The sequence below is a fragment of the Poecilia reticulata genome, chromosome 6 (assembly GCF_904066995.2).
Source record: "Poecilia reticulata chromosome 6, P_reticulata-male-v2, whole genome shotgun sequence".
Lineage (NCBI taxonomy): Eukaryota > Metazoa > Chordata > Actinopteri > Cyprinodontiformes > Poeciliidae > Poecilia > Poecilia reticulata.
The window spans coordinates 11471039-11493383 of NC_088835.1; the positions used below are offsets into that span (position 1 = coordinate 11471039).

The following is a 22345-nucleotide window of genomic DNA, read 5'->3' on the forward strand; positions in this document are numbered from 1 at the left end:
AGTCGTGATAATTGTTGTGAATTGTTTACATTTCCAACCTTGTTTCTTTGAAGTGTTTTTTGAAGAAAAGACACTGTGAATGTCGCTCTGTGTGGCCGAGGCGATCCACTGGAGACGGAGAGGCTTAGTGGGATAAATCCAGGAGGTTGGCAGCAGGCAGGCAGAGCGGCACGTCAACAGCGGATCCTCTTGTTCTAGAGAAAAGGCGAGCAGCTACAACTAACGTCCACGGTACCTCAAGACAAAAGGTAAAAAAAAATAATTATGTTCATGCTACAGTGATTTGAACAATCCGGTCAACAATTGTAGCCCGATATTATTTGCTGCTTTTTGTTTATTTAAAAGCAGGAAAGGATTCGCTCTTCGATGTAGAAAGGCAGCTAAAGTTCATTTGGACAAGAAATAAGCACATCATGAGGTTTAAAACAGGAAATCTAGTATTCAGGTAGAGCATGTGTAGTTTTATTTTGTCTTAATATCTGCTAAATGTCTAGTAGATCCAAAAGTAGTAAAGAATGTGTTCTAAAAAAGATGCATTCGATTCTTAAAACAACAGCTTTATAATGCAAAATCATTCCTCAACATAATTTTGCATTATGTTCAGGAATTTCTTTGCTTTCTACCTTCAGTTTCACATAATTTGCATCTGATAGAAAACACCTATCCCTGCAGCATGTTTAATTTTTTTCAATGCCTGTTCTTTCAAGTTAATATATGCACAATGACTGACCTTACATCTTTAAGAGACATAAATGTCTGATATTGTTGTAAATGAAAGCATGCTTTTATTGTGAAGACACAGAGCTGCTGTCCCTTCTTCCTGACCTTGGTGCTAAGCCATGTAAATACCTCCTCATGTTTACGTGTTTGGAGTGCACAGCACTCTTCATGGGTAATCCACTGTCACTCAGTTATAATGAATGGACAGATTCACAGATTTACAGTAAGCGGTATAATTGTTGTCAGTAACGTCTGCCTCTGCTTAAAGACTTCTTAACCAGATATTTGTATTAGAAAGATCATTTTTCTCTCAGTCTGACATGAAATCAGACTAAAAACTCTTCCTGTTTCTAAATCGGTTATTATTACTGCCAAAATTAAGTCTGTTTGTTGACAGTTTTTATATTACTTCTCCTAAGTCAATATGATTACTCATTTTAATTACTAAAACTACTAATTGAATGATTAAGCCTCCGATTGGTTCGTTAACAATTTTTGAGTTAGCTGCAGCCAAACCTGTGGATGTATGTTAAGACAACACATTGCTTCCTTGTGTGACATCAAAAGGAAATATAAATAAAATAAATCAGTGAAGTCACTAGGAAGAGGACTGTAGACCTTCTAAAAACCTGGTTTTCTTTCGGAGCAATTTCCTGATTGCCTGCAGGTGCCACACTTATTTGTTAAAACATTTATATGCAGTTATATAAAGCATGAGAATGTCTAGCCGTCACGCCATTTAGGAAGCAGACGGATTCTTTCAGAGATTATTTTGGTGCAAAATCAGTGCAAAACAAAACCAAAAGGCCTTGTCAACAGCAAAAAATAAATAAAGAAATAAAAAGATTGACAGATTATATAGTTTGCAAATTATAGAAACATCTATGCAAAGATGTTTGTTGACTTTAGTTTGCCATTTAATTAAATACTACCAAACAAACCATTACTGAAACTGAACAACCTTGGGTTAAACATCCCAGTATGTAAATGAATACTGGACTTTTTAACCAAACCGCTCCCAGAGCGTGAAAACAGAAGAGCACACCTCCACCACCATATGGACTAACAAAGGAGTTCCTCAAGGCTGTGAGCTCGGTCCACTACTCCACTCCCACTCATCCAATCACAAGTTTGCAGATGATGCAACAGTTACAGCTAAAAACAATGAGTCTTTATACATGGAGGAGTTTGAGCAATTGATAGCGTGGTGCTAAAATCACAATTTATTTCTAAACATCATGAATAAAATAAATAATTTTGAGATACTTGCAATTTCCAACAGCAGCACCTCTTCTACCTGAGGAAGCTAAAGAGAGCCGAACACCTAAAGAGGCTCTTGATAAACTTTCAGAACAATGCTGTCCAAAGTTTGTTTGTTATTGAAATAATCGGGACCAACCTCTTGCGGATCTCCTCTTCACGCTACTTGAGAGACCAGTACCATGCAGCACATCATCTGTTCCCAGGGAGAAGATACAGATCCATCTCGGTCAGAACCACCTTGATGGTCAGCAGTCTGTACCGCGCTCTCTTACTGCAGGAGGAGCTGGTGCACTTCACAAAACAGATGGCATCATGAGAAAACTTTGTGGAAATATTGAAACAGCAGCTTAAGACATAAATGATCACACTACAAATCCGACTCAATCGGTTCTGTAAGGAGGAATGGGACAAAATTCTATCGAACTATTGTGAGAAGGAGACCTGAAACATTTAACCAAGTCTCACATTATTAAGGTGATACCACATCCACAAGAAATGCTAACATCTGACTTGGAAGAATTTTTTTTTTTTGACAATTGGCAAACAGAAATCAAAATGTTTTTACAGTGTATATTAACATCTGGTTTCAACTGCACGTAGGCATGTTTGCAATGTTCATTTTGCATAATTCAGATTCTCATTTTCAAATTATGTGTTAGATAATCACAACTAAAACTATGTATAGCTTTAAGAGCTGACGATGCAGGTAACTGTGTTCTATAAATAAATGCTCTTAATGTACAAATTTCATTTTGAATAAAGCAAACAGGAGGAAGTTTCACTTCATGAGCTTATTACTAGAGGGAAAGTTGAGGTTCTTGGTTAGTGCAGGTGCAGCAGATGGAAGCAGTGTTAAGGGATTACAGTAACTCCTTTAGCGGCGTGCAGTCAGTGAGATTATAGTGTCCCGTCCTCCGTGAGGGGAGGATGGCTCAGGGAGAGGAGGAGAGAGGAGATCTGTGCAGCTCGCAGCTCCTCCATCCGGTCCTGAGTCACATGTCCTCTACGCTGCTGCTGCTGCTGCTGCTGCTGCTACTACTGCAGCACACTGGGATACCTGCCTCGATTTTCTGGACTGCACAGCCACCAGCGTGGGGAGTGTCGTTGATGCAGCTCTAAGGGAAGCACGCCTTAGGTGTCCCCACCAGTCTGCCATGCTGATTACATGGTGGTATTTATACCTAGCAGCTCGGAGCTTCGCCGAACAAAGCAAGTATTGCTGCTCTTTCTGTGTCTGACTGCGTGTCATTTCAAGGTGAACTCTGCTGACAAATCATGTGCGGGACAGAGCTCAGGAAGTGTGGTTTCTAGTGGCGGATTATGGGATTTAGATGAACAAAAAAAAAGGGGGGGAATGATGAGATGACTGCCACATTTAATTCTCGATCCTGCTGCACTTTGACGGACTGCAGTATTTATGAAGTTTAGCTGGCAGAGCACGTCGCGTCTCTTCGAAACGGTTGACGTTTGGCCGTCGTTTGACTGTAAAATGTTTCATTTTGTTTCGTTAACATGTTTCAGCACTGAGAATGGCTTCAGTCCTGCAAAAGCTGATCACCCCACTGTTCACCGGCACTCCCGAGCCTCCCAGGAACAAAGTGACGGTAGTGGGTGTGGGTCAGGTCGGCATGGCCTGTGCTGTCAGTATCCTGCTCAGGGTAAGATCTCCACTGTTTTTGCCTTTTGCACAACATCCCCTCCCCACCTGCTTCTGCCACAGCACGGGATAATTCCTCTTGATTCTCCTGGATTGACAACAGATTACTGATCTCTTGGCCTCTGATCTTGATCTTATCCCCTCTGTCTCCAATTGTCATGAAAGGAGGTGGCTTACACGCACTTTCTACTGAACCATGTCAGACTGTTTTCGCAACATCTAAAATAGGACAGTTACGCCCTAAATATAGCTGTAGGGCAAAAACTGTGACCCCAAAATGAAATGTTTAAATATAACTAATTTATAACAATAGTTTGATAGCCGAGTCTGAGGAAGGTTTGTCTAAAAGCATCTAGATTCAAGGAAGTAGTGGAGTAGCATATTTCTATTATCAAAAACTACAACGGCTTACCAAAAGATTCAAACATAGTGATGCTTTTTTAATATATTTTTGGTACAACTTAAGTTAAAACTCGATGGGGTTTTCTGTGAAATAAACTAGGGCGTAATTGTGAATTAGAAGGAAAATAATCAAAGGCCTGAGTTATTTTTCACAAAGAAGTCTGAAAAGTGTGGCCTGCATTTCCCCACCTGAATAGCTCATTTGCAGAACCACATTTCCCTGCATTTATAGTTGTATATTTTTGGGGGAGAATGTCAGCAAACATCACTTTACACAATTCCACTGTGGCTCCAGCTGAATGATTGTGATCACTGTTGTGATTCCAGGTAAATCTCAATTTATTTCTAGCCTCTGACAGGTTTTCTTCCAGAATTGCCCTCTATTAGCCCCACCTATAGTCCCGTCCGCTTTGGTTATAATTTGGAGAAAAAGCATCTCCTCAACATGATGGTTACGCCACCATGCCTCACAGTGAACATGGTACATTTTGTGTAGTACCAATTATAGCATAAAATAATGCCATTTATCGTCCAGGCCTGAGCGTACAAATGGTTTTCTTTAAATACTAGCTTTCTTTTTGTTACTCTTAAATGGAGACTTATCTGTTGGGTACCAAGTTATGCACTATTTTCTGTTTTTTTCTCATAAAATCCCAGTAAAACACATTGAACTCTGTGACTGGAATGTGACAAAACATGCGAGGGATACAGCATAAGCAGCTGCATTTTGCCATCTATTCGTGCTACGGGAGAGCGCTAAATGTTGGAGCTTTGAAATAAATTGCTTGAACGCGGTGTGTCACAGGAGCTGGCTGATGAGCTGGCCCTGGTGGATGTGGTGGAGGACAAGCTGAAGGGAGAGATGATGGACCTGCAGCACGGCAGCCTTTTCCTCAAAACCCCCAAAATAGTCGCAGACAAAGGTAAATCTATTTTTCAAAACACTTGGAAGACGTTAAACCTGCTGCTGCTGCTGCTGCTGCTGATGATGATGATGATGGTTATTCTTAGCAATTAACTATTTCACACTAGTTGTGGGCACATAAAAGCCGTCCTACCTCCTCTGGACCCTCAAACAAACCCTACACACCTTCACATCACAGCTTTTGAAGAACAGCGCCCACTATAGATTTCTATTCCAACAATTATTAACATGGAACATTATATTCCAGCTGATACTGAAAAAATAATCAAAATTTAAGACAAGCATCAAACAAAAAGTGCAAGTAAGACGTTACTCTGTTTTAAACTGGGAAAAGGAGATCCTCAGGAATGTGTGCTCATTCCTTTGCTCTTCACTCTGTTGACACATACCTGTACAGCAACATTTAGCCCAAACAAGCTCATTAAGTTTATTAATGATTCATCAAGACTCATTAAGAAGTGATGACTAAACATTTGGACAGTGGAGAGGTGAAGCAGTTACTGAACAGATGTGAGAAGTCACCGTTTGTCTTGTAATGTCGACAAGACTGCACTTTAGAGAAATTATCATCTGTTATTCGTAGATGTAAATTTAGACTGGCATCTTAAACTGTAAAGTTTTTTTTTTTTTTTTCATCACAGCTTATTGACCGCTCTTTTTTCTTTTCAGATTACTCAGTCACAGCAAACTCCCGCATCGTTGTCGTCACAGCCGGAGTCCGACAGCAGGAGGGGGAGAGTAGGCTGAACCTCGTTCAGAGGAACGTCAACATATTCAAGCACATCATCCCTCAGATTGTACGATACAGCCCCGACTGCATCATCATTGTTGTTTCCAACCCGGGCATGTCCAACCCTTCCTCTATATAAAACTCCGCTTTTCCTCTTCCATATAAAGGCTGCAATATTTATTTTAAATACCGCTAAAATGTTTTTTTTAACAGTCGACGTTCTGACCTACGTGACCTGGAAACTGAGTGGCCTTCCGAAGCACCGCGTCATCGGCAGCGGCACCAACTTGGACTCGGCCCGCTTCCGCTTCCTGATGGCGGACAAACTTGGCATCCACTCCAGCAGCTTCAACGGGTGGATCCTGGGAGAACACGGAGACACCAGTGGTGAGGAATTTGTTTGTTTTTACTTAGATATATGTTGGCACTTAGAACTTTCTGCCTCATCAGAACCTCACAATGTGCATGTTAGTGCCTGTATGGAGCGGGACGAATGTGGCCGGAGTCAACCTGCAGACACTGAACCCCAACATCGGCACAGACTTTGATGAAGAGAACTGGAAAGAAACTCATAAGATGGTGGTGGATAGGTAAGCACCAGGTCAAACTGGGGAGCCGTTACCTTTGTTTGGTCCATCTGTCGTTTGGTTTTATGTTAAAATATTCTAAAGAACATATTTATCTGATGATTTACACAGAAGGGGAATAAATATAAAAAAATATATAGAGATTTAGGTCCGTTACCTTATTTAGCTGTCGATATGTGGCTGTTTTCTTTCTCTGTCCTACATAAAGACATGTTCTCCCATCTTTTCCATTTTTAAGAATGCGCCTGTATGATGTCATAAATACGCCCCTGAAAAACAGAAAGTGGGTAATTTATTAAATGATGGTAGAAACTCTGATCAACAACCATGGCACCAGTCATTTTGAGAGTATTAGTAAATGTGTCATTGTCATTTTTGTAGCTGTTTAATTTTGGGGCAAGACTCAGAACCCAGTCATTGGAAACCCGCTTATGGAACCATTTTCTCTGCTCACACTGCAACGTGGGCTGATAATTGCTTTAGCATAAATAGAAAGCAGTGTTGGTGTACATCTTCCCTAAAACACAGTAAATCCCCAAAGACGCCTTTACAAGGGAAAATGTGCTTTACATGGGGTTTGTTTTATAATTTGACATTAAAATGAGCTAAATTTAAAGTCTCAGCAGAACTAGGTCCAGACATTATTTAGTGAAATCTTTTACTGCATGTATTTATGTGTCTTTAAGCGCGTATGAGGTGATCAAGCTGAAGGGTTACACCAACTGGGCCATCGGTCTGAGTGTGGCCGACTTAACCGAGAGCCTCATGAGGAACATGAACAGAATCCATCCGGTCTCCACTATGGTGCAGGTGAAGCATAAATGCATTCATTCATTCACTCATTCATAAGTAACTTGTACTTGACTTCTACTTCTTATAACGCCCTTTCAGAAATGTTAATGCACTCTGCCTTATAATCAAGTTGGATTTGATCAGCTTCTCAGTTTATAAGAAAAATAGATATCTAATTCAGGAAATTATCTATCTATCTGTCTGTCTGTTTGTTTGTCTGTCTTATTTTGTGGTTGTAAAGTGACAAACATTTTCTTTAATGTTCGAGTGATGTGAAAGCACCATATTAAGCTGAATATTTTTCTTCTTTTTTTTGATTGATTGATTTTTCCTACAACTGCAACAGGATGTGATCCTTGCGACTTGGTTTCTGACTTTTATGTTTCTGCCTCAACAGGGCATGTATGGGATCAGCGACGAGGTGTACCTGAGTCTGCCCTGCGTGTTAAACAGCGGAGGCGTGGCCAGTGTGGTCAACATGACCCTGACGGATGAAGAGGTGGCCCAGCTGCAGGCCAGCGCCAACACGCTGTGGGACATCCAGAGGGACCTGCGGGACATCTAACCCACCACAAGGGGGCGATGCAGAAGCATCTCCTCGGTTCGGTTGCTCTTCACTCTGCAGTCTCTGAAAACCGTTCGGTTCCACTCGCTGCGCCTCACTCACTGCTTCCTGTAGATTCTTATCATATTTAGCCGTAGGTGTCATTTTGAACAATTATAAATGTTCGTGAGGAGATCGAAGGTGGAAAAAACAGAGGGAAATGTCTTGATGTACATGCTCGGACCCACAAAGCGTTGCTTTGATGCAAAATAAAGAAGGTTTACTGGGGTGTGGCTTCACTTATTCACCGGTACACATTAAATATACTGGGTTATGGTCACAGTGCTGCAGAAACATGTCACTGTGTCTTAAAGTGAGCTCAGGGCATCATGTCTGACCCCCACATGGCACCTTCAGTGATGACAGGGTGGTGATGTTTGACTGCAAGCTGCTGATGTTCACTCAGCGTCTTAATAGTTGACAGGTTTAATTGACAGGATAGGAAAGAAGGGAGGAAACAAAAAAGAAAGGAAGGACATAACATGTAAAGAATAAAGTTTGAAAAGCTAAATTTGTTTCAAATGTTCCTTTCCCAACTTACCCCTACCAGGAGCATACTGAAAACAATTTCTAAACTTTGCTTAAAAAGCACAATGAAAGAGGAACCGAACTAAATTTTATGCCAGCAAACACATCACAGCACATGAGAATGAAGTCAGTCATAATCAATTGACATTTTTAGAACAATGAAGTTTATTTAAGAGTTCTTTGCTGCAGATTATCCATTCATACCAACAATGACATTTTGGAGTTCAAATATCCAACAGCAAGTACGACAACTGGATCAGGCAAAAGGTAATCAGAGATGCTTGAAGCTCCAGTCTCGGTAAAGATGTCTGCCTCCACCTGAAGAAGGACGAAGAGATTTTAGCTTCTAAGCAGGTTATAAAACATGTAAATGAAGCGCAGGCTCACCTCCTTCTGCAGCTTGTTGCAGGAGCTCGATGGAAGCTGAAGACAATCCCAGCCCATCGCTGATCTGATTAAAGTTCACTTGAGAGGAACAAAACAGAAACGTTGGGAAGATTAGAAAAATGTTTAGCATAATAAAATTTACAGCAGCTGGTTGTCGCCTAGCCGGAGATACAGTAGGCATCAGCACCCCTGCCGACCCCACTAAGGGACAAGGGTGTAAGAAAATGGATGGATGGATGGTTGTCGCCTTCCCTCTGGTCTTGGATGCATAATATTTTCTTATGCATGAACTTAGGAGAAGTTTTGAAACATGTTGATGAATCAAAACATTTATTAATTTATTTGTGTTAATATGCACTCTTTTTTTCTTCTGTCTATTACTCACTCCCAACCAGACCCTCAAATCATACCAGGATCACATATTTAAATCAAGATTTTCAGTATTTAAAAAATTTTGAAGTGGTTAAAGGAGCCTGTTCTAACAAATACATTGAGTGGGTTCGTAGTGCTTGAAAATATGGATTTAACAATGTCATTTTTTAAATTATTATTATTATTTGGTATCCAAACTAAATTTGGATACCAAATAATGTGTGCTCCCCACACATTACCCTCCTGAAATAATTGCTTTTGGTATCAGTGTACATTTGCAACATTAACGGCATAAAGAAAAAGATGAATAAATAAATAAATGTGAGATGCACCTAATTGTAAAGCGTCCCCTTCTTCTCTGCTGCTGCGCTCCAGGGTTGAGCGGTGTCCCTCTGCAAAGTGTCAACAACTTTTCCTCAGCAACAAAACAGTTTCAGACTGCCTACATTCTTTTTTTTTTTTTTTTGCTATAAATGTTTGCCTTACGTGCGCCTTTAAGATACAAGACTGCCTGAGGAGTCCAGTTTCTCCTCTGAAAGAAAAAATACCAAATAATTCATATATATATATATATATAAGTATATATATATAGCTTTTTGCAATATTACTTCTAGACAGAAAAATGCATTTCTGTCAAAAATCAGCCTGTACTTACATAAGGAGCGGACCAGCACTGAGAAACCAGCGACACCAAAAGAAGAGTGACCTTTAGAGACATATTTGAAGCCTGCAAAAGAAAATAACTTACTAACCAGCAAACTGTCAGCACTTCACCTCTGCATCTACAAACTGCTACGAGTTCAAATTGTTCCTCATATTTCTAATCCTGTACATGGTGTCACTTACTTATAAACTATTATACAGTACCATACGCACTGCATACATCCTGTTACCAATTATCCCCACTGTTTTGCTAGAATTATTTAATTTACATAGCAGACTCCAAAGTGGAGTCTTACTTTTCCTAACGCTAAGTTAGCAACACACAGTCACTATGAAAATTAAAAATCACAAAATGGCATTCAATGTAAGCAAAGTTAAGCCTTTAGTAGATGGCAACATAAATACTGCTGCTTAAAATCTAACCTTGGAATCTGAGACATGTGAATAAATATTTAAAACATTTTGAAAGACAATCATGCAACTTGATAACCAAGGTTTGAATAAGAGCAATTAATCCGAATGGCATTAAAGTGTACACGCTAGGCATCACCAGTAATAACTATTTGTTGCAATAATAATAATAATAATAATAATAATAATAATAATAATAATAATAATAATAATAATAATAATAATAATAATTAATAATAATAATGCAGTCTTACTGTTCTTGAGTGTTTTGTTCTGCAGGCTGTAGCTTGTGTAAGCGTTGGATCAACGTTTCCTTCTGCCTTTCAAGACGCATATTAAGTAAAGCAGCTCGTTATGTGACATCAGCGATGAGGCTGACGGGTCATTGAACGACATCACACCTGACACTCCAGCTGGGATGGAGTGGAGTGGGAGGTGCTGCTGAGGCTGACTCTTCATGTTAGCAACGTGCGCCGGGGACAAGTTTGAACTTTGGAGCCTTCAATCAAAGGAGGATCTTTGCAGGGTCACACTACGTGGAGTTTGATTTATGAATGAGCCTCATGTGCTGACAGCGTGATGTCAGCGTAGAGGGGGTAAAAGACAGCAGCACCGCCAGGAGGCTTAAAGCTGTAAAACAGTGTGAGCTTCATTTCACTGGAGCTACACAAACAGTGTGAGAGACACAAGAGAAGATTTTGTTTAACATTTGCATAGACTATCAGGTTCCCACAGGAGACTGCACAACACTCAACGTCGAGGTCATCAACATCAGAGTTCATATTTTAATACATCCAGCTGCTCACCCCAGAAATCAACTGTAATATAGTTAAAGAGCCGTTTTGTAACATTCAAATATCACAAGCCATGGCTTTAGTAGTTGGAGTAGTCCCAGCTGCTCAAGCAGTGCACCAATGTTTGTTTTTATCAGAAACTTAAAATGAACTCAGCGGAGAAAATGTCAACAGTGAATCAATTCAAAGTCACATATTTGATGTGGGAACGACATCAAGCCCAACTAAACTGTGTTCCAGGTCCTACGTTTAAGCGGAATAAACCCAGGGACCAGGCTAACTGCTGTTAGCAAAACAAGCTAATAGTGTTTTTCTCATAAAAGCTCGAACTGTGGAGCAGCATGTCCACTAAAGAGGGGTGAACGTTGATGTGATAAAAACCATCAGAAGTGCAAGTAAACTTTTTACACAGTCCATCGCTGAGTGTTGCATGCAAGGCGGCCATGTTGGGTTTTGAAGTCAGGGTTGGTGAGAAGCTACAGCTTCTTTTCCGACTGGATTTGGACTTTTTATTTATGATTCCAAAGTCAAACATGGATATTTAGACTTCTAAGGAAAGTTGAAAAGCATAAGTGAAATGATGAATACAGCAGTGGCTTATCTTATGAGCAGTTGCCCAGGGCAGCATCACCAATGGGGGCAATAAACACCAAATAATTGATTCTGTACCCCATGTGATGAGTAGCCCCCCTGCTTGTTGTTGACAACACAAAGACTAGGTCATGTGTTGTGTGTGGAACTTCACTGCATTTTATCCTGCCCCAGGATCTCAGGTGTTTCCCTGGCGCCGTCTGTGGAAGAACTGACCCTGAATGTATGAAATGCCTTTCTCTGTTTATTCATGACACCATCCAAGAAAACTTCAATAAGTACTGTATGTATTATATCTGCTGTAAAAAAAAAAACCCAGTCCCCTCCTGTGCAGACTGGATCCGCAGATGTATTAGCGCCATCTAGAGGTGAACAATAACATTTCCAAAGTGGAGTTTGTTCTATTCAATTTTAGTCTTCTAGATGAGAAAGTAACGTTTTATTTCTGATGCCCGAAACTTTAAAAGTTGTTTAACCAACCTAATGAAGCAAATATTGTTTAATTCCATTATCCAATAAAAGTTTTAAGATAAAAATAAAAAAAAAGCCATGTTGGAAATCGTATACTGTTTACATAAAAAAATCTACTTTTGACAAATTATCAAATTCGGCACCTTAAATATTTACTTCTTTTGCAGACAATAAGATGGTCTTACAAAGATGTATCTGCTGTAAAAAAAAAATAAAAAAATGCTAAAATGGATGACTTCTTTGTTGGTCCTTCTAAGCGAGCTGATGGTCCAGATGACGGATCAGGAGGGTCAGGGATTGAAAGCATCTCAGCACAGTCAGCACAGAAGCCCTGCAGGGTGACTGTACACTTACCTCATTCACTGTAATACAATGGTGACTCTGCAGTTGTGTGGCGAGTCACTGACAGGAAGCTGAACACTGAAAGTTGTTTGAAAACTTTGCAGCTTTTTGCTTAAGTGATCAGAATTAAGCAGTTTGACAATGAAACAAAAACATTCCACTGGACAGTCATGAGAGAAATAATTCAGAAATAGTTTTCAAACCCACTGTGAAAAATTACAATTTTAACTATTTGGAAGCAAAATACTGAAGAATATTTTTTTTACATTGGAGTTAAAAATTGCAAAAGCTAGCAGTGCATGTATCTGGTCTAAATGTTTATTTGCAATTTTACGTAATTAATACGAGACTGTGTTACACTTCTTTTGGTTTAAATTGTGTTAATACCATGATATTATAAAACTAAGTTTGTCACATGGTCAAAAACCTCAACTTGAACAATGCTTAATGTACTTGAATAAAAAAAATAATAATCCAGGTTGTCTTTTCAGGGAACATAAAACTGACCTGTCAATCAGAAATGAAAAAACACACACATTTACAAAAAAATGACAATTTATTGCAGGTATACATTTAGAAAAATCACTGTAAAAATTACAGTACAAACATCTCAAAACATCTTTTTACAGAAACGCACATTTCTGTAACGATTACAACCATCTTTTTAATTCAAAATCCATTATCAATAATCCAGTTACATGTCATACAGGATCGCTCCCAGGCACTGACTTTCCTCTGAGATAGTCCAGTGTTTAGTCCATAAATATTCCAAGGAATGGAACAAAGAGTTAAAAAAAAACAACCAAAAAAAAAAACAAAGAAACATTTGCATTGTTGTTCAGTCTCAGTCGGACACTCCTTGTGTCTGGACGAGGGGAACAGATGCTGTCAGAGGAATGTTTACAGACACATTTGTGTGTTTTCTTCAGAAAAACGTGTGAATGAACTTTTCTGGAGTGGCGAGGACTGGAACGCACAAACACGATGAAAATCCATGATAAATAGTGGAAAAGTCCCCCTTTGCGTCAACAGCGCAGCGCTATACCATAGCGTTGCTCTCACCGATTTTGTCCACCATCTGAAAGGCAGCAAGCAATAAAAAAAAAGGCCACTGAAAATCTCCACCAACCTCGAGTTGTACGCGTTTCTCCCTTGCGACACTTACCGTCCTAATTCCTGGTAAACTGAGCAAAGAGCCGAGAACAGGCACTCGCCTGATGAATCCGACCGCCACCGGGAAGAATCCCCTGTGAACGCGAAGCATGAGCAACGTGAGCAGCGGGAAAGTGTGTGCGAGTGTGAGGCGTTTTATCACCCTTTGACCTGACCTGAACAAGAGGAAGAAACCGTAGATTTCCAGGACGACGCCGATGATCGGCCAGCCGATCAGAACCACAAAAATGCCTCCCAAGAAGAAGCTGGTGGCTTTCGCTTTGTGTCTCTGGAAGAAGAACCTGAAGGTGCGCTCGAGGCCGATGACAAAAGAAAGGCCTGCCACGAAGAGAATCTGCATGCAGATGCAAAATATTATAAGGTTTACAAAAACTATCAAGTGGTGCATTTTTTTTCTCTCTCTCCCGATAACAAAGATAAAAGCGCACTACTATTGAGCGACGACACTTTGTCGGTTTCCTCAATCATGCCGAAAACACGTTCACATTTGTGGTTGAAAACATATTTATTTCATTCTTTAACCAATTTGCCAGAAATAAATGCTTAATAAGTTGGAACTGACCATGACATGTTTTTCTGTGGGTAATCTAATGCAAGTTTGATTGATTTTACAGAAAATTCTGCAAAGTAGCCACTCAAATTCTCCAGAATGCTTCAGTCTATGAAAATTCACTAGTCTGCTGCAACATGTAGCCTCTTACTAACAGCCTACTCATGTGATGTCATTGACCAAAACAAACCAAAAAAAAGTATATAAACTTTGAATATTGTGAAACAAGGCAGTGGAACTGGAAGCGTGTTTGAAGAACTCACATTTCCTATGGCCAACAGAGCTTTATCAAAAAACAGCATCATCCCGAAGAAGAGGAAAAACACACCAAACCCCGTCAGTCCCATTCCAATTTCTGCGAAGTTTAGGGGACAAGAGATTTGATCAGAATAACATCAATCACTGCAGTTCACATGTTAGCAAAAAAAAAAGGGAAGAGTGTACAATGAAAACACAATTAGAATATGAGCATAAAGGAGGGTATGAGTTTAAGGAAGTAGCTGCTGGTTTAAATGTTTACATTTTCCCACATAATACAGTACATTGTAAATGTCTAAATAAGAAATAAACCCTCCACAGTGACGTAATGATGCTCTCAACCAATCGTTTTTTCGCTGTTACCCTCGTACATTTAGCTAAACCCGGTTAGTTACCGACAAAGAACGCCAAAAACCCGACTCTTACTTTGTGAATCCGTGAGTGAAATCATTTTGAAAGCTTCCGAAGATTTAACCAAACCAAACGATGACCGCTGCTCCTAAAATGTGTGACTGTTAAAGACCAGAAGCTATTTCAATTGTCGCTACGACGGCTGCAGAGCCACAAGTACGGCCAAAGCTAGCGGTACGTTACGCCAACACGTCAAATGGAGCCACGTACGCACTCACGCAATGTATCAGAGATCGTCTATATTCACATCACACAAACATCAGACTCTTGAGCTTCTTTTGGGATCCTAAGAGAACTTTTGGTCAATTTTTATTGCTTGACAAAGGTTCGGGTAAATCAAAAACGACAACAAATGAGAAATGTTCCTAATCCCACGAGATTAAAGAATATGTTGTTAGAATAGAATAGAATAGAATAGAATAGAATAGAATAGAATAGAATAGAATCATACTTTACTGTCCCACAGTGGAGAAATTCAGATGTAGCAGCAGTATCGGGGCATGTAGGTTCACACAAAGATAAAAAAAAATTTGAATATATATTAGAATATAAAAACAACAATCAAAATAAAGAATAATGTACTGGGTACAAGATTATAATTTTAAAATACTGTACAGTAATCAGAAATATCATCCAATGATCCGAGGAATGTGCAGCTGAGTAGAACAAGAGTTATTGAGTTTGTCAGGAGGAGTAATAGTTACAGAGTCAGTGTTCTTCTCCCAGCTGCTGGGAGAAGGATCTCATTTGTTTGATTATTAGCATGATATAGATTAATATATAATTTAGACTTAGATTAAATGGAAAATGTTGAGGGAAAATAATATACTTCAACAAAAATGTAATTCTAAGACTGGAGTTTGATATACAAACACTGATAAAATAAGTCAGTAACATTCATCTAATTCAATTAATTTAATTCGAATATGTATAAATTACAGACTTGAGTATTTTTATTCTAATGTATAATATCCGAATTGAGACACAGAAAATGAAAACATTTCTATATAACAAATGAAACGTATTAACATTTTCATAAGAAACTGTATGTTGGGTTCAGAAATGCACTGACGAAAACAATATCTTGTAATATAGCACTCTGTTTTGTTGTGCCTTGTGTGTTATAAATCTATATGGTAAACAAGTTTCCAACACTTTTCCAATGATGTTCTCGAAGATACAAATTCCGAACAGAGTGATAGCTCTTTATATTTAAACTCATACTGAGTCCAGTATGTTGTAGCCTTGACAACTAGGCGACAAGCTCATTAATTTGTTACATTTTAGGCACTTTGCTAAAATAGACTAACTGATTATGAAGCATAGCACACTGTGTTTTGTTTAAAAAATATCGGGAAAAGTAAAATAGACTAACTGATTATGAAGCGTAGCACAATGTGTTTTGTTTAAAAAATATCGGGAAAAGTCGTTCAATGGGCGTCCACTTCCGCCTTTAAAAAAATAAAACTACAACTACCATGACTCTACTGAACCGGAAGAGCGAAATGTCACATTTTGACGTGTTCAAATAACACAGGAGTTTGCTGAGAAAGAAGATTTCCTCTGAAACCCAAACAGCGGCTAATGTTCAAGCATGCTCCTCTCATTTATTCGTCCCAATAACTGAGCCGTATTATTTATTTGTCGCAATTTTTTCGCCCGTCAATCATCATGGGGACTGTGTTTGCTGTGGTCCTTGTTTTTGTCGGCTGTTGTAGCAATGTGGTGTCTCTGGAGCTGCTGGTGAGGTCAGTCTCAAACTTAAACCGGGAGCCATTAAAGTTTAGGTTAATGAGCATAAAACATTTCTAGTTGGAGTTTAGTTGAAGCGGGGAGGTTCAGGTTTATGTACGATTGTGTCACATCAGCAAACTGTATAGATTTATTTCCTTTAGGATTAATAAGCAAAGTGGAAACGGGGTTCTGTGTGAATGTGTAGTTTCTACATGAGTATGAGTGTACAGTCGGTGTGTTGAAACAAAAACTAACCGCAAGACACCTCTCGGTATGAGTTTTCATCAGTGGACAGAGATCATTTCCTCTAAAATTGAGAAACTTTCATTAGAGTCAGATAAGAGCAGTACTAAAGGGAGAAGAGTATAAACATTAAATAGTAAAACTTAACCTGAGCAGTAAATATCTATGAGTAGTCCATGCCCTTAGCAACAAATTAAGTTTTCACTTCTAAAACGTCTTGGAAAGTTTTTCACCCCTCTTCAACTTTTCTTCTTCCTTGTATTTTGTGTGACAGACCAACCCCAGGTAGAACATATCTGTAAAGTGGAAGGAAAATTATGCATGTTTTTTCAAAACATTAAAAAAAAAAGAAATAATAATCTGCATGACATGGAGCTCCTACAGACTGAAATGTGTTCCCATTCCTTCTTGCAAAGTAGCTCTAGCTGTGTCCCTTGGCTGGAGAGCATCAGTTTTCTAAGTTTGACTGCATGTGATCCAGTGGATTTAGATCCAGACTTTGACTGGGCCATTTTCACATAGGAGTGTGGTTTGATGTAAACTACTGCAGCTCTGCTTCAGTGTTTGCAACTGTTTTCTTCCAGCATTCTGTCCTCCTTGTTGCTTTTTTCCCCCTTTTTTCAGGTATCTATTTTATTTATTTAGTTAACCAGATGAGTTCTTATTCACAACAAAAGGAAAGAAAGTTTGGTTTATTCTTTTGTCTCAATGATGCTGTTTGTTCACTAGCAAACATCTGAAGCCTTCAGAGAACCGCTGCATTCATACTGAGATTTTAGCACGTATTTACTATTCACCAATTCAGTTTTTTTTTTCTTTGCTTGTTCTTTTGTTTTAGGCCAATTGCTTTGATTAAAAATACAGGGTTTCACAGATTAAAATTTGATACAACACAAATCAGATTTTGCAGATTTTTATTAGTAAAATAAATCTTGAAAACTTTTTCTGCTCATTCGTTTTCACAGTTTTACTCCACTTTACGTCGGTAGATCACAAAGGAATCTAATCACAATGCATTGAACTTTATGGTTGTGACGTGACCAAACATGGAAAGTTTTGAAGGGCTTCAATACTTTTAGCGTGACGCTGTATCCATAAACTCGCTCTTCTCTTATTGAGCTTCCCTTTTTCTTAAAGCAATAATTTCAGATTTTTTGCCTCCGTTTTAAAGCAACGTTTCTGTTTTTCAGAGAGTTTCCAGGATGCGGCAACATAGTCACCTTTGCTCAGTTCGTCTTTATTGCCTTAGAAGGTTTCATATTTGAAACTAAATTTGGGAGAAAGAAACCAGCAATTCCTGTCAGGTAAAAAACTGTTTCATTTAAATGAGATGCTGCGGATAAGACTAATTGCTGATATCGAATGAAATTTTGTATTATTTTTTTTCAGTAACTATATTATCATGGTGACCATGTTCTTCACCGTCAGTGTGATCAACAACTATGCTCTTAACTTTAACATCGCCATGCCACTACACATGATCTTCAGATCAGTAAGTGTCGCGTCTTGTTGTCATTTAAGCTTCCTCCTGTGCTCCTCCACTGCTTTTGTTTAAGCTTCCCCTCTTTTTCCTCTCAGGGATCTCTAATAGCCAACATGATCCTGGGAATAATCATCCTGAAGAAGAGGTGATTCTTCCTCTGCTTTTCCTTCTGCTTTGTCAAATATCTTCCTGCGGATTCAGTGCATCTCACTTTCTCTACCTGCAGGTACTCAGCCAGCAAGTATCTCTCTATTGTTCTAGTTTCCATTGGCATCTTCATATGCACCATCATGTCAGCCACACAAGTGGTGAGTCCTCTGCAGACATGTTGTGTTTTCCAGTTCAACTGCTGTTACGCCCCAGTAATAATCCAGATCATCTACTGGTTTGTTTCAGCATGAGGTGTCCAGTGATGGGTCGAAGGAGAAAGGGCTTTATGCCTTTATGCACTGGCTTATTGGTGAGTGTCGGTTAAACAAACAGAGCAAGAAATGCAGGAGAAAAATCTCTCATTTTTGTGGCAAAAAGTATTTAGTCCTTTACTGATTTCTCTGTTCTTTTCTAAAGATTTGACTGTGATATTTGGAAAATTAAGTTCAATTTGACGAGACAACAAAAAACAACAACAATCTCTTATACACAACCTGTGTATAAACATGATGTAAACTAAAAGATCTGGAAAAGCAAGGCATCATTTCTTAAAGTAATGAGTTTCAAGAACGGAGCAGAAACAAATTTAGCGACCTCTACCAGTGTGGGAAGGGTTGCAAAGACATTTTTAAGGCTACTGGGACTACGGCAAACCAGTGCGAGAGACGTCACCCACAAACGGAGGAGATATGCAACGTTCCTATGACTGGGTCATAAAGGGATCCAGAACAAAATGTGAAGCAGTGAGGCAAGTGCAGGCCTCACTTGCAGTCTGTATTACAGCGGTTCGGAAGAAGCCTCTGACTGAAGACGCTGTTTTTAATAGAACAGCTTCCTGAAGAGGACGGTCATGGTTGTCCATAAAAAAATTTGAGCGTGAAGAACACAGATGCTCATCTCATCTTTAACCGAGAAGCATCTTTATGATTATCAAGACTTGAAGGGAAACATTTTATGGACCAAGACAAAGCTAAAAGTTTTTAGATGTGATGAAAAATAACAGCATTTCAGAAACAGAACTTCAGACAGTCAGACATGGTGGCGGTAGGTTAATGCTCAGGGACTGCTGGTTGCAATTAGCTCATAAGCTTAAGCTAAAAGGGTTAAGCAGCAGAACGTTATCGATTGCCTTTCTGTAGCGACTTTAACACGCGCGGCTTTATCTTCAATCAGGCATCGCCATGTTGACCTTTGCCCTGCTGATGTCTGCGAGGATGGGCATTTTCCAGGAGACGCTCTACAAGCAGTATGGGAAGCACTCCAAGGAGGCGCTCTTCTATAACGTAAGCGTTCCTCCGACACAGAGGGAAAACGTCTGAGTTGGTTTGTTTTAATCTAACATCTGCTCGTGTCTTCAGCACTGCCTGCCTCTGCCGGGCTTCCTGCTTCTGGCCACTAACATCTACAACCACTGCATCCTCTTCAATCAAAGCAGTGCGTTTAAACAGATTGATAATTCAATTCTTGTTCTGGAATACACGTGTTTGCGCGACACATCTCGGAGGTGAACTAATTCTTTTCACTGTTGTTGTTTTGCCGCAGCTCCCGTTCTCGTTCCCGTGGTCGGGCTGACCATGCCGACGATGTGGCTCTACCTGCTGATCAATGTCGTCACACAGTATCCTGTCGTTTGTCTGTTTTTCTTCCCTGCGTTGTATAGATTGATGTGTCTATCACAGAGCTGTTTTTACATCATGTACACCAAAAATGTTTTCACTTTTGCTTAACACGGAAGAACTAAAACATTTTTTCCTCTTAAAAGGATTCCTAAAGTTAGAATAATGTTAGAACTTTTCATTATTTTAGTTTTGGTTTTGATACCTAGACTTGAGTTAGTTTTCCAGTGCTCGTTGTAGAGAATATTGTCCCGTTTTGCTTTTCTGCTCTTTGTCAAACAGCAGCCTGTTTGGCTAGCGTACCTGCAGACTGTTTAAAACATGGTGGTCCTATTAAAAGCGACTTGGTGGGGCTCCATTTGTTTCCTCACCATGACGACAGCTGACTTTGGGTTTCATTGTAAGCGAGGGAAAAGTGTAGGATCCAAAACTTTGACTAATTACAAAGGTGTCAAAGTACTTAAGAGTTAATTTTTTCCTCTGAGGCACGTTATCACCCATAGAAAAGCCTTCCCGGTATTTTTTATTGTTTTATTGACCTTAACCCTATTCCCAGGTACGTGTGCATCCGTGGCGTCTTTATCCTGACCACAGAGTGCACTTCGCTGACCGTCACCCTGGTGGTGACCCTCAGAAAGTTCATCAGCCTCATCTTCTCCATCCTTTACTTCCAAAACCCCTTCACCGCCTGGCACTGGGTGGGCACAGCTGTGGTTTTCATTGGCACCCTGCTGTACACGGAGGTCTGGAGCAGCGTGCAGGCGGCTCTGCGGGGGGCCGGAGCGAAGGAGAAGAAGGCAGAGTGACGAAGGAGAGACTGCCGGCAGATTGCAAAGAGGGGGAGGAGGGGGAAATCTGCCCCTTGGGCAAATTTGAAATGTTTTTAAATCTCCTGTGGTAGTTTTATACAAATACGGTCATTTTGTTTTCATACTTGATCCTACATGTTTTACCAACTGCAGTTTAAAGGAGGTGCTGATAATAATCTGCCTTCCAGTGATTAAATGTCATGAAAAGACCAAAAATGGTGGACACCGAATCTTTTGCAACCCCGTCAGCAGAATGGAGCACAGACACTATGAATATACATTTGGTTTTTTTGGACGCTTTCTTAGCTACACCCCAATGTGGTACTGCATTGAACTGCTTCCCATCATTTTACCACCTACCCGAGCTGCTCTGTTGGAATGAGATCTGCAGACTAGAAACGCTAAAGTACACTAAACTCAATTTCATATTTGTAAGAAACCAGTGTGAGATGATCTGAGCTTTGTGCGTCATCCTGTTTGAAGTAGCGATCGGAAGAGAGGTACACTCTGGTCATAGAGGGACAGATGTGATCGCCAGCAAAAATCAGGCCGGCTGTGGTGTTTGAAACGATGCTCAGTTTGTAGTAAGAGGTTCATGATGTCACCGTCTTCAGTCTGAGAGGTTGTCATATGCAGGTTGATCCGGGTCTGACCTGTTCAGCTCGCCATCACCACTCAGAACATGCAGGTGTTGGCTATTGCATAAATCTCTAATGCAGCTCCAGTAGACAAGGTTTTTAAACTGCATGCCAGTTTAGCCTTGCACTTTAAGGTTTTGCTTCTTCTGTTCCAGAAACTTTCACGTGTGTAGCACTCCTCAGTACTCTCCATTCTTACCCTATTTTCCCCTTAAGAAGTGTTTAGACATGGCTTTTCTTTAGCGGTTTATTGTGATTTGACTGATCGTGTTATGCACAGTGGTAAAGATGAAACAGAGTTTTACTGTATAATGCCAACCAACATTTATATTTGGGGCCCACGTTGGTTGAAATGGGCTGTGAAAGCAGATAATTGTTGCGATTTAGGCCTGTGGCTGCAAAGTGAGACACGTGTTGGTGCAAAATGTGATGCATAATTTGTAGAAATGTTCTTAATTTCTGAAATCTGACCACCTCCTACATAGGGTGTCCTGCACACACTAGGGTGCATTTCGTCAGGCCAAGCAAGAAGCCAATTTTGAGCTCACAAACAACATTGGCTCGGATGAAACATAAATCCAATATTTTGGTCTTTTCATGATTTTTTTTTTTTTTTTGCTAAAAAAAACCAACTGTCACCAAATCTACCTTTTTGTTTTAGCATTTGTACCTCAGTAGCATTCATTGACCAACGGTGCAACTTCTTTGTCTTGTCTGTAATAATGCTGTTTAGATATTTAATTTTTCTTGAAAGTGTGAGGTTTTGAAAGCGTGAGGTTAGTCCGTACTGAATCATGAGTATGCAGGTTATTTATATGGCTCCTTGCTCTTAGACCATGTCGTCTCAGGTGTGTTGGACCAGTGTCAACAATCTCTACACTCCGAAATTAAACTAGTTTTAATAAATCTCCGGGTCTTGTGGCTTATTAAAATAAATATTATGCAACATGAATGTTTTTTGGTGGGGGGGTTGTTTCCTCCTTGTCTTCCAGCGCTGGGACAGACAGTTCCCTCATGCCTCACTGATTCTTTTAAAAGCCA

General features: G+C 39.8%; 4 protein-coding genes across 5 annotated transcripts; 2 read left to right on the forward strand and 2 right to left on the reverse strand.

Annotated features, from left to right (window-relative positions):
- The first annotated feature begins 131 nt into the window (after positions 1–131).
- On the forward strand, positions 132–7908 carry ldhbb (lactate dehydrogenase Bb). 2 transcript variants are annotated; one of them, XM_008410979.3, is made up of 8 exons: positions 132–248; positions 3505–3641; positions 4848–4965; positions 5637–5810; positions 5911–6084; positions 6170–6287; positions 6971–7094; positions 7474–7908. In XM_008410979.3, exons 2-8 carry the CDS (start codon positions 3513–3515, stop codon positions 7639–7641), a joined length of 1005 nt encoding a protein of 334 aa, XP_008409201.1. In that variant the 5' UTR covers positions 132–248; positions 3505–3512; the 3' UTR covers positions 7642–7908. The 2 variants fall into 2 exon arrangements, with proteins under 2 accessions (XP_008409201.1, XP_008409200.1); XM_008410978.3 differs by lacking the exon at positions 132–248 and adding an exon at positions 1616–3192.
- A 441-nt stretch (positions 7909–8349) lies between these two features.
- Positions 8350–11907, reverse strand: LOC103465807 (spexin prohormone 1-like). Its single transcript, XM_081607897.1, has 6 exons — positions 10296–11907; positions 9623–9694; positions 9454–9499; positions 9300–9359; positions 8596–8673; positions 8350–8526 (listed from the first exon to the last, which is right to left on the reverse strand). The coding sequence occupies exons 2-6, from the start codon at positions 9683–9685 to the stop codon at positions 8480–8482; spliced, it is 294 nt and encodes a 97-aa protein (XP_081464023.1). The 5' UTR covers positions 9686–9694; positions 10296–11907; the 3' UTR covers positions 8350–8479.
- Positions 11908–12776: 869 nt separating this feature from the next.
- golt1bb (golgi transport 1Bb) lies at positions 12777–14833 on the reverse strand. The gene is made up of 5 exons (XM_008410975.3): positions 14647–14833; positions 14226–14317; positions 13568–13746; positions 13405–13486; positions 12777–13317 (listed from the first exon to the last, which is right to left on the reverse strand). The coding sequence occupies exons 1-5, from the start codon at positions 14669–14671 to the stop codon at positions 13279–13281; spliced, it is 417 nt and encodes a 138-aa protein (XP_008409197.1). The 5' UTR covers positions 14672–14833; the 3' UTR covers positions 12777–13278.
- Positions 14834–16090: 1257 nt separating this feature from the next.
- slc35b4 (solute carrier family 35 member B4) lies at positions 16091–22210 on the forward strand. Its single transcript, XM_008410974.3, has 10 exons — positions 16091–16379; positions 17799–17912; positions 17998–18100; positions 18187–18236; positions 18318–18399; positions 18488–18551; positions 19415–19524; positions 19600–19675; positions 19784–19859; positions 20414–22210. The coding sequence occupies exons 1-10, from the start codon at positions 16303–16305 to the stop codon at positions 20661–20663; spliced, it is 1002 nt and encodes a 333-aa protein (XP_008409196.1). The 5' UTR covers positions 16091–16302; the 3' UTR covers positions 20664–22210.
- Positions 22211–22345: the final 135 nt, after the last annotated feature.